Source organism: Uloborus diversus, chromosome 9 (assembly GCF_026930045.1).
Source record: "Uloborus diversus isolate 005 chromosome 9, Udiv.v.3.1, whole genome shotgun sequence".
In the NCBI taxonomy this organism is placed as follows: Eukaryota; Metazoa; Arthropoda; class Arachnida; order Araneae; family Uloboridae; genus Uloborus; species Uloborus diversus.
In genome coordinates this window covers 113702388-113714952 of record NC_072739.1, presented here as the reverse complement: position 1 = coordinate 113714952, position 12565 = coordinate 113702388, and the positions used below count along the sequence as shown (strand labels likewise).

The 12565-nt window shown below is 33.0% G+C and overlaps 1 protein-coding gene across 2 annotated transcripts in view; it reads left to right on the top strand.

The window, feature by feature from the left end:
* The first annotated feature begins 112 nt into the window (after window positions 1–112).
* Window positions 113–12565, top strand: part of LOC129230642 (slowpoke-binding protein-like) — a 53365-nt gene continuing 40912 nt past the window's right edge. The window contains exons 1-2 of one of the 2 annotated variants that reach the window (XM_054865059.1): window positions 113–224; window positions 4267–4337. Coding sequence is in view for 1 of the 2 variants with exons in the window: in XM_054865058.1 (XP_054721033.1) it covers window positions 359–418; window positions 4267–4337 (131 nt within the window). In the remaining variant the exon portion in view is untranslated. Of the gene's footprint in view, window positions 225–254; window positions 419–4266; window positions 4338–12565 lie in introns of those variants that run through there. The other variant, XM_054865058.1, reaches the window with a different exon arrangement.

Genomic DNA, 12565 nt, shown 5'->3' with positions numbered 1-12565 from the left:
GGAAAAAAACTTAGCTTTTTAGGGATTTTTTTGAGAAACCTTTTTTAATAGTTATAATAGTGTACCAACGTATTTGAGAGTAAATATCATATGATGAGTGAATTAAAACAAAGAGGAAATTTCGCTAAATGTCGCATTGTGTGACGAAAAATCTTATTATTTTTTGAAAAATGAATTGTCAGGCAGAAAGGTTTGGCATCAGCTTCACGTGACAGTTATCTCAGGTGGTTTTGATTCTTTTTTTTTCCAAACAAAAACAATTGAGCATGGAGCAGGACAATAGTGTCTAAATGAAATTAATTTAGAAAAAAAATATGATTAATTTTAAATTTAAGGACGTCATCAAAGAAAACATATCATGAATGATCCATTCGAAGAAGATATTTCGTGGGATTCTTTCGTTAAGCAGTATTATTGGGTACTCACTTTTTATTATCGGCGCTCTCATGTTCAAATTCAGCTCTTCATATTACGTTCATTTTTTTTTTCTCTTTCGAACATAACTAACTTCATTTAGAATCTACTTGTGCATGCGTTTTTCGCAAGAAATTCTTTTTTCCCTTGCAATTGTGAGTAACTTTTGACAGTTAAGTGATTAGCGAAACTTTTTTGCTTCAGTGTTTCAATAGTGAACTTTTTTTTTGCTCATTTAAGATGTTAAAAAGAATAAACTTGTTTCGGTTTTTAGTAACTTTGAAATAGATTTGGTGATATTGAAATCCGTATTTCAATTTTGTTTTTTAACTGGCTATAAAATTTGCTGTTCAGGTAATTACAAAAAGAAAAAAAAAAATTGTTAATCTTCAGGTAGAAATTTTGGTATGTCCTTGTTTTTCAATTTGACGATGTTAATTATAATTATGCGAATTAAATGAATAATTATTTTAAGCCTTGAAAAGTGCATTTGGATTTTTGACATTCTACTGTAGTTCTGCTTAAAATCCTCATGTTCGCGTAGAGCAAACCGGTCAACCGTGGTTAACCAGTGAGTAACCAGGCACATTCTATTAGAGCTACTGGTAATTGAAAACTTGTGAAATCATCTTATGGCTCTAATTGCTACGTCGTCAAATTAATCAACTGGTTGCTCTATGCCAGTGGTGCCCAACCTTTTTCAACCCGAGAGCCGCATTTCATATAGAAATGATTTTAACGTGCCAGAACGCTCATGAAATGTCTAAACATTTGATTTTTTTTTTCTGAAGAACATGCTTATTTTGTTGAATACATCTGTTTTTCAGACACCAATTTCTGAAAATTTTGCTCCAAATAATATATAATGTTTGTGCCATTGTCACTATTCGTGCTTTTTGGTTTGTTATATTGAACAAAACAGGCCACATGGAACAGCTTTGCGGGCCTTAGGTTAGGCACCATTGCTGTATGCCAACATAGGTCCAATATTTTGTGATTTAAAAAAAAAAAAAATTGTATTGTTAGATTTATTTTGTTCCTTTTTCAGATTCTTTAATAAACAACACATTATATGTATGGTAAATCTTACAGTGCCTTTTATATATTTTAACAAGCAAAGTTGAATCGGAGGGTTAAATAATGCATTCTGAACAGAAAAAGTTAATATACAATGAAAAAATTCACAAATTTGCAAAAAAACTGGTAGCACAAATTTTGCTGTTACCAGGGTTTAAGCTGTGTTCAAAAGAATTTTAGCAAAAAATCTAAAATTGATGGAAAAAAGCTTTAGCAGAATGCTAAAATGTTCACATTATCTTTCAAAATAGCTCTATGATTCATCTACAGTTGAAAACTAAATTCAAAATAAAGCATGAAATCTTTAAAGAAATAAATATACAGTAACCGTATTTATTTTTATTTTGAAATATTAAAAAAGAAAAAAAAAAATAATTGCACTTATTAAGAAAACACGAAGTTTTATTTTCAAAAGTGAACTAGTCCCCCCCCCCCCCATGCACACAGTACATTTACCACTGGGAGAATATAATGCTTATTAAGACTGCGTTGTTGAACTCAAAAGTAATTTTAACATTTTAGCTAAGATTTCTAATAAGATTAAGTTAAATATCTCCATGCTAGCTCAGGGTTGGCAAGTTTCTGCTGAGGCGGTTAAAACCACTGGTAGAAACCGGTTAAAACCGGCATGGCAAAAACCACTTTCTGCCACATTTGCGACAAAAACTCACAAAATGAAAAAAAAATTAAATTATTGACATGCAATAGGAAGTGCATGAAAAAAATAATAATTAGCCAAAGCACAATTTAATTACGATATTACCACAATTTAAAATCAAATGTTACATTGTTTGGACCCTGCAGTTGCTTCTTAGTAAAGGTGGTTTCTAAAATCTAAATAGTTTCTCAACCTAATATGTACAAATGAGAAACTTTAGAATATTTCTTCAACAGAAGAGCTAGCAGGCAATGCATGAAGGAACAAGCAATGTTCGTGAAACTTTCATCGATTGTATTTTTTTTTTTTTTAAACTGGTCCACCATGTAGTAACTGGGGTAGTGAGAGAAATTTAACTGGAAAAATAAGTTTCGAGAAGTAGGGCCAATTTGTTTTGCAAAACTGTGACATTACATACAAAATCTATCTTAATATTTATTGGCAAGTAAAATTCTGGCACTTTCTTCTTGAAGCACGTGATAATTTTGATCACAAACAATTTAGATGAAGCGTATGAGTAAGCAAAAGAAAATCAGAAATGCCTTTTAATTTTGTATGTCGCTCCGCTTTCCTGAGCACCTATATGATTTTTCGTCCTTTGTTAGATTAATCCAAACATTACGAGCATTTGCAATTGAAAAGTTCCCTTCTCGAACTAAATCAAGGGCATTATCATAGTTTTTTATTTTTTTAAATGATGAAATGAAGTTTAATTTTTTATATTCAGTAAATTACAGCCCAATTAGCCAGGGCTAAAGCAAAAATACGTGAAATACACCGCCAGCTCAGTCATTTCCAGCCGAGGACTGCAGAATTTACTGAATTTACTGAATATACCTTGCCTCGCGTTCAATCTTCGAGTTGAACCGAACCATTGCTTCGGTCACTCGTCTGGTCTGCTAATTCTATGTTAGCTACCAGTTTGTTTCGCACTCTTGGCTTCCTTAAGAGGTTTTCCATCTCCAGTTCAGTCACTTTCCTATGCCGGGCTGATGAGTGCTAATGAGCACGAAACTGCAGTCCTCGGCTGGAAATGACTGAGCTGGCGGTGTATTTCACGTTTAATTTTTTAGTTTACTTAAATGAATATCATTTAGCAAACACTTAAGTATAATTAAAGATGCTTTAAGTTTTTGCTAGTTTCTGCCGGTTTTTACCGGTTATAACCAGTTTCTGCCACTGGCACGGCAAAAACTAGTTTCTGCCGGCAGAAAGCCAACCCTGTGCTAGCTAGCTTCATCTCTCCAATCGTGCATCATTTATGTAATTAGTTTTTTACTTAAGCAAAAAAACGAAAATGACTTGCTTCATTTTCGTAATTTAGATAGTATTTTCACATTTTTCAAAAAATGCGACCATAGCGGGAACCCTGGTTCTTAGAAGGATTTCTTCTGCAATGCAAAAAAGCTAATAGAAAGGTATCCATTAAAAGTCTTAATTCTCCTGCACTGAAAGAGGGGATCTTGGTAACCCTGAATCAGCTGTTGGTAGTTTTCTGCATATTAATATTTCAGTCAGTATTGTACTATTGTTTTAAATAATTTAATGAACTTAAAATTGATTATAGTAAAAAGTTTGCTAGTAAATCTCATTCAAAAATTTCTAAACAAAACTGATATGCATGAAAGTTTTTGTGACGCAATGTTTTGTAGTAATTCTTTCAATTTTTGTACCTTTATTTTTCAAAATGTTCTTCAAAATTAGCATAATATAAACATATCTTAGCACCAATTACAATTCTTATTGAGAGTGACATATTTGAGGCAAATTGTCCATGAAAATTCTAATTTTCATTTCAGATTTAACTCAAACAAATGCATAAATTTTGAATAGAATGTAGGCTTTGGATTTTTTAATTTTATTGCAGAAAAATAGCATTGTTGGCATTTGTAAATTTATGCTACAGTACAAATTCTGTACTTAGTTTAAGTTAAATTTCAAATTTTAACAAATGATTTAATTAATTTTTTTAATTAAAAAAACTTTTTTTTTGTAAGAGGAACATTTGTCACATAATTCTGTTTAATATTTATAATTGTGATACTGTTTGTGGGTTTTGGACTATATTTTGTTAAATTTTTCTAAGAATGCTAATTGTATTTTTTCCTCCTTTGCAGTTACTTGTTGTTGTTGTTGCAGTTTTTGTATTTGTGCTTGGAATTTTGTTTTGGTACATTAGACGGTGTAGGTAAGTATAATCTCGGCATCCTTATCAAAATGAAGAATGGTTTTTACTTTTTAATGTTTTTGAGTTGTCCCCAAAGCAGGATATAGCTAAATTTGTGACATATGTTGCAGAACAGATCCCTGAGCTGTTCTCGGAAATAACGATAATTCAGCAGAAATCTTGCAAAAAATGTTAAATTTGTATGTCATCTGCAGAAATTTTAGATTTATTACTTTAAACTTAAAGAAATTGGTAGAATTTGTGCAAAATTCTATCCTGAGTTGGAAGATTTTGTAGAAAATCGGCAGTTTTAACATATTTTCTACAGAAATTTTGCATCCTAATTCTGAAAAGATTCTGATTTTTCTAGCATTTTTGGTTCCTCTTTTCCTTATTTTCCCCAATCGATCTTCACCACTACAATTTCCTCCATAAATGTATGTTTTTGGAAACATGCCAACATTGAAACACGTCCATTGCTGAAAATTGTGTGGCTTGTTTGAGATTTCAAACCTTTTGCATCCTGAAAATACACTGCTCTACATTGAAAATGCAACATTAAGAAGGAGTGGTCAGAAAGTGATGAAATTTGGAAAAAAGTCAGAGACAGCAAGGAATAATAAAAGATCTTAATTTCAAAATGATAGGCAGAATACAAAGCGAGAACGGCGTCGGCTCAGTAGGATGTAGGACCACCGGGGACAGCGATACATGAAGAAACATGTCTAGGCATAGAGTCAATAAGGGTGCGGATGGTGTCCAGAAGGATGGCTCTCCATTCCCTTTCAACCATTTGCCACAGTTCGTCTTCTGAACGAGGCAGGGACAGAATCTGCAAACGGTGTCCAATCACATCCCAGACATGTTCGATTGGTGACAGGTCAGGAGAGTATGGTGGTCAGGGAAGCATCTGTGTGCCTTGGAGAGCATGTTGGCAGATGCGAGCACTGTGTGGTCAGGCCTTATCCTGCTGAAAAATTGCATTGGGTATCCCTTGAAGGTAAGGGATTGCCACTGGCCGCAGCACATTATCCAAGTATCGTTGGGCCGTCATAGTGCTCTGAATACAAACTAGAGGTGATATGGAATTGTACGCAATTGCACCCCAAACCATTATGCCACGTTGTCGTGCAGTGGGACGTTCCACAGTTACTGCCGGATTAGATATGTCTCCACGTCGACGCCACACATGTATGCAGCGACTATCATTGGATAAACAGAAGCGGGATTCATCTGAGAACACAATATTTCGCCATTCTGTCATCCACGTCGCTCTAATCCGGCACCATACTAAATGTTGCTGTCTATGTTGTGGGGTCAATGGCAGTCTTCTTAGCGGACACTGTGATTGCAGACTACGTGCGACCAAATGACGGGAAATGGTTCTGGTTGACACGGGAACATTCAGGGTATCTTGCACCTGCTGCCGAATCAAGGAACAAGTGACTTGTGGGTCTGCTGCAGCTTATCTCTGGATGCGTTGATCCACTCGTTCTGACGTCACTCTGGCTGCCCCTACACCCCTCAATCTTGCCATATTTTGTTGTTCCAACCATCTTCTGCACAGCCGATGCACCGTGCTGGCATCTATGTGGGTATCAGCTAGGATTTGTGGTACAGACCAACTTCCCCTTCTCAGTCTGATCACCATACCCCTCGTAAAATCGTCTTATCTGCTGGAAGTGCCTTCGTTGACGTCGGCCTGGCATTCTCTCGTGTTACACATATCCTCCAAGACAAAAACAAAATTTCTTCGATAATTTTCCAGTCAAAATAATGACATGAATATTGCCCATTCTGCAAATTCCTTCCCTTATATCTTACTTCACGTGCATTGGAGAGCTGCACAGTTCACATCATTTACATAACTCAGTGATATACAGTGGCTCCCAAAAGTGCTCGTACACCTTCGGACTTTCAATGAAATAGGCCCCAATGCATTGGTTAAAATTAATATTTCGTTATAAGTATTTAATTATAAGATCTATGATCTATTTTTAACAACAGTACATGAAAATTTTTAATAAAACCTTAAAACTTAATTTTTTAAAAATCAAAAACCAAAAAGTACTGGAAATTTTACCTTACAAAAGTCTTTGTACACTTTGAAAAAATGTCAAAAAATTAGTAAATAATCTAACTTTTTGTAAAATTATTATTTAGTAGAATATCATGCAGTATCAACAACAGCTTTTAAACGTCTGGGAACAGTTTTCATTGTTTTTTCTTTCTTTTTTTTATGCAATTTCTGAATGAGTGTTCAACCGCACTTCAAGTCTTACTGTTTCTAGTTCGCTCTTCGTTTCAATGGTGTATTTTCGTAATCTAGCCACAAGATATCTCCAAATATGTTCCATTAAGTTTAAATCTGGGGATTGAAGAGATTTTTCTAAGTTTAAGGACAATTTTTGAGGCACCAAACTCAAACGTGTACTTCTTATCGTTATTTAGATTAAAAACAAAGTAAAGTTGTTTCTGATTGCCAAATTTTGGGCTAATAGTTTAAAATTGTTTTTTGAAATATTTAAGTGATCAGCATAGTTCATTATTTCATCAAAAAATTCCAAACTTCCAAGTCCTGATGCTGTTATGCACCCTCACACAAGAACACCTTCAACGTCCTGATTAACTGATCCAGCTAAGTTCTTAAAATTAATTTCCTCATTTTTTCTTCTATTGACAATTTTACAACAGTTTAACCCAAAATATTGAATTTATTTTCATCTATACGTAAGACGTTGTTCCAAAAGGTTTTGAGCTTATTTATCATTGATTTTACGACGGAAAGCGTAAGTTTACTGTTTTTTTGCACGAACAAGAAAATTTCTGCGGGAAGAAGTCCCCTTAGAAAATTTCTGTGGAGAGAGGTTCCATTTAATCCAGCTAAGAACTTGGCGAACAATCTTAGGTGAGAATTAAACGTAAAATGTTTTATTCAATTCTACAGAAATTTTTTCAGCGCTCAAATGTGTATTTTTCATAATTTTTTAAACTAAACCTCCGATCACGCTTTGTTAACTTTGTCAGTTGACCTTTTCTTACCTTGCTTTCAATCCCAATCTTGTCTTTAAAGCATTTTATCAAGCACTTCACTATAGAATGGTATAAATTATTTAATTTAGAGACATTTCAAACCAATTTATGGCTACTGTGAGGGAAAAAAAATCTAATTTCGCATTGTGTTTGTTGTTTTCTAAGCACACCTGCCATTTAAAAATAATAAGCAGAATATTAGGGAATAAATAAACAAAAAATTAAAGGGAAATGACTTTACAATGTCACTACAATGCAAAAATAATAAAAAAACCACATGTGATAATTTTAATCATGAATTTATTCGAAAATATTTCAGTGTACGATGACTTTTGTGGTGTATTTTTTTTCTGTCTCATCGTTTTTTGACAAATTTAAAAAATAAAATTTGGAAAAAAACTACTGGGTTTTATTCAGAATGGCATAGGAATGGTGTGAAAAAAAATTGGACTTCATATTCGAATTCAGTTTTGCGTTATTTTGGTTTTACTACAAAATTTCAAGGTGTACGAACACTTTTGGAAGCCACTGTACGTCTACTCTAAAATTTGCATAAACTTCTAAACACTCCTTCTTGGTGTTGCATTTTCAATATTGAGCAGTGTATTTCGATTATTTCGAAAGTTTTGAAATGTTTTATTATATGCTACCCTAACTCGACTCCTTTTATTTATTATTTTAGTAATTTATGAATATATCAACACTATTTTAACTACCCCTTCTTGCCATGTAAAGTTAATCAAAAAAACTTGGTTTGACAACTAATTTTGGATTTTCATAAAATGTTGTATCTTTGCTTTTATATGCATTTTAGAAAGCATATAAAATATTTTTGGAGATTCAAATAATTTTTCGTTGCAGAACATTGTCAAGTGTTCTGCTTTGGGATGCGTTGTAAATATCTACTAAATTTTTGTACCTTAACTCAAAATTGAATGAACAGCTTTCTTTTTTGCAGTTCCCTTGCATAATTTTTGATTGCATTAAATTAATCAGTTGGTTTGGAATCATACTTATAAACATACATAAAACCACAAATATGATTTCTTCCAGGGTTTGCCGATATAAATCGGTGGATATATGTCATTATCGGATATTTATTCTGAAAATATCATGATATTTTTGATATTTATTTTTTGAACCACGAAATTTGCAGTACAATAGGTATATGTATTAATCATATGATATTATTAATTTATTATTGAAAATAATCAAAATGTAACCTACTATATGTATATGATATATATATCAATACAGTATAATATAATAGCCTTTAATTATTTTATAATTATTAAAAGTATTAGTGATGACTGATGAGTAGTAATTTTCATGTTGATTTAAAATGCCTTGTTAAAAATTAAAAGTTGCTCAGAAAAAAAGGAAAATGTCTTGTAGCAGAATACTGATAAATGCATCTGTTTTATTTCTGAGTTACTTAATTTCGTAGAGGTAGCTAACAAAAGAAAAATGAGTAAAACATCTAATGCTTTCGTCTGTAATTTAATGAATGCCGTTTCAAGTGCATGAATATTTAAATGTATATTTTTAGATAGAGAAAGAAACCATAATTTTAAGTCAATATATTATAATGATAATAATATTAAAAGAAAATTAACAGCAGTGATTTGAGAATGTAGTTAGTATGTAAAGAGATTGAAAATATTAGATATGTACACTCCTGTTTGAAAATTGCAACAACACGAAGGACTTACGCGAGTGAGCTGAAAATTGTAGGAAATATAAAATAGGGCATGATATGCAAATGATTAGAATTGCAGACCGGTAGCACATGTGTAAGCTGAGCAGCACCCTCTGAACGGCGGATCGAACCAAATATAAATTGACCGCTGTAGCGAGGCATGTATGATTATTGGTGGTTATATGCGAGAGTAAACGTTAACTGAATCTTTATTATGCCTCTTCTACGAAAAAATGCGAAATTTGAGCAAATTTTGGAGTTTGAATGGGGCAGAATCGTCGACCTTCGTTAAGTTGGATTGTCTTATCGTGCAGTAGTTATTCGTGTGCTGCATAGCAGCAGCACAATCATGCGTGTTTGGAAGCAGTGGATGGACAAGGGTCGGACAGCTCGGAAATCCGGGAGTGGACCCCCAAATGTGACGTCTGCTTGCGATGACAGATACCTGGTGCGTATGGGGCTGATGGCCGCACAGCTTCTTTTAGACAATTGGCAGCACAGTGGTCAACAGCTACAGGTGTTTCATTGTGTGCTGCTTCATCAAATCGGAGACGTTTGCTGCAGTGTGGACTGTGCGCAAGGATTCCTTTATACAGGATTCCTCTCACGCAAAACGATTACCGCGGTGGCTACAATGGGCCAATGTTCATAGGAGCTGGCATGCTGATTGGCAGCAGGTCGTCTTTTCTGATGAATCCTGCTCCAATTTGTGGCTCCATGATGGCTGAATTTTTGTCGGGTGCTATACTGGTTAACCGCACACTCCAGAGTGCATTATCGAACGCCACAGTGGACGAACACCCGGAGTTATGGTCTGGGGTGTCATAGCATATCATGGACAATCACAATTGCTCTGAAATCTGGGCAATTTGAACAGTACCCGATACATAAACGAAGTTCTACAACCCCAAGCTATGCCTTTCCTGCAAGGATTGCCATTCACTCCATGCTGAGTCTTGTAGCAGCTCTTATTGCGGCGCATGGTGGCCACACAAAATACTAATTTCTATCTTTTTATTGTTTGTTTGGTTTGAAAATGCAATCATTTATTTGTGCCATTACCACTGAACTGTGTGTTAAAGTTCATTCAACTATGATGCTTTCTTCATGGTGTTGCAATTTTCACAAACAGAAGTGTATCAAAATATAGGATATTTTTGATATTTTGGAAAATATCTTGACATTTTCGAACCCTGTTAATAACAAATAAAAAAGAGAAGTATAAAAAAGGGTAACTTATGGCCTTTTTAGTGCTCAATGTTCATAGATGCATTAAAATTTGTTCTCTATTTTCACCTGTGTTTTGATACTTTGTGTCAAATAGAAGTTTACTCTGACATATAAAATGAATTCCTTAAATAGTTTTAGTGTATGAAGAATGATTTATTTTGAAAATTCTCTTAAAATGACTAATTTCAAATTTTGGTTGTCAGGGTTCGAAAATATCATAATATTTTTGAAAATATTGAAAATATCCGATATTTTGATATATATCGGATATTTTGATATATATCCGATATTTTCAATTAGCACAAACTAAAGTCTTCAAAATAGTAAATGCATCCTCAAATCACTCTTTATTTTGTTATAATTACAGAGACTTAAAATTAAGGTTTCTTTCATTATTTATATCTAATTTTTCAATTTACATTTCTATCAATTTTAATGGAGTTAATTTAGCATTAGCTGTTTTATTCATTTTTCTTCTGTTGCTTAGAAATAAATGATATACATTAGTCTGTACACAGTCATAAGACATTTTCATTTTTTCTGAGTAATGTTTATGTTTAATTAGGCACTTTTAAAATGAATTAAAATTGTTACATTATTAATAATTTTATGAATATAAAGTACAAGTAAAAAAGGAATTTTATTATATTACTTTGTTATATTAATGATGTATCAATGCATCATAAAAATATAGTACATAACTTTTTGGTTATGTTTAAGAATTATTGAACAATATTACTATGATTAATGTACTTTTTGTATCGAAAATACCATGGTTGAAAAAAGAAATATCGAATATATATTGTGATTAGTGATTGCAATACCGGTATTTGTTGAGACAAAGTACTGGTGTTTTCGGTATTGGCTGAAAATCTTTACTAATAATAAAGCTGAAAGTCTCTCTGTCTGGATCTCTGTGACGCGCATAGGGCCTAGACCGTTCAGCCGATTTTCATGAAATTTGGCACAAAACTAATTCATAGCATGGGGGTGTGCACCTCGAAGCGATTTTTCGAAAATTCTATTTTGTTGTTTTTCTATTCCAATTTTAAGAACTTCTCACCGAGCAAATTATCACAACGTGGGCGAGTAAATCACCAAGTTATCATACTGTGGAACCGTAGCACGGGCAAGCGTAGCGAATTGGCGAGAAATTCATCATCCATTTTTTGTAAATATACAGGCAAACCAAATGACCTTAAAATTTTTTTTCTACGGGCAAAGCCGTGCGGGTACCACTAGTAATAAATAGTTTCAATTTAAGAATTTTCAATTTAACTTATTAAATATTATATTTTAAATGTGCATTTCTTTTTCTATCATATAAAACAAATTATTGTTGTAAAAATTTGGCTTCAAACAACACAAACTAATAGAATAGCATTAAACAAAAGTAGTGGGAAGATTACAAAATGATACTGTCATTATTAGGTGGTGAGATGAATTGCATTTTCGTGCACTTTTGTGCACCATGTTTTTATTTTTCCATTTAACTGATCACTCACTTTCCCTTTGTGAAAGTTGATTTCAAGCATAATTTTGAATGCATTTTTTCCTATGAACAATTTATTCCACTATTAATTGCAGTAATACTTCAATATTTGTTTTTTAAATATTTCTCTCAACTGTAAAAAAATGAGCCAAAAACTTTTTCTTGTTAGCATAACAAATGGTAATTTGTTGTCAGCAGTATTGGTTTGTTGTCCTCTCACGCTATTTGGCTTTATACTTGCCAAATGGCTTTATACTTGCCTTTATACTATCAATTGAAACATATTTTCAGATACTTACATAATTATAGTTATAAAGAATTTTGAAAAGAAAGCGAAAACAAGTGAGAAACTAACAAGATCAAATTTAGTTAAGTTTACTGTAATTTCAAACCAAAGGGCTAATAAAAAGCAAACACAAACATCTCCTGCTCAAGAGGATGTTAATATTGGTAAAGTATCGTCTCTTGGAAAGGAATTATAACTAGCTATATATGTAAAAAATAATGATAATATACACTATACAAAAGGAACACACACACACAAAAGGATTTATCCAAAAATCTACTCGAGACCGAGTTATTTGAAGATGAAGGACCTCTAGACAATTAGAGGAGGTGTATCGTGTATTGTCAACAGTGCCACCAACCTGTGTGAATTCAGGAAGAGTATTTTCAACTGTAGGAAAGTTGAGCATTAAAATGAATTCTAGGATTAAGGACAATTCAATTGAGACATTATGTGTTTTACTATTATTGTTTTTTTTATTATGACATTCGTTCCTTCATTTTATATTT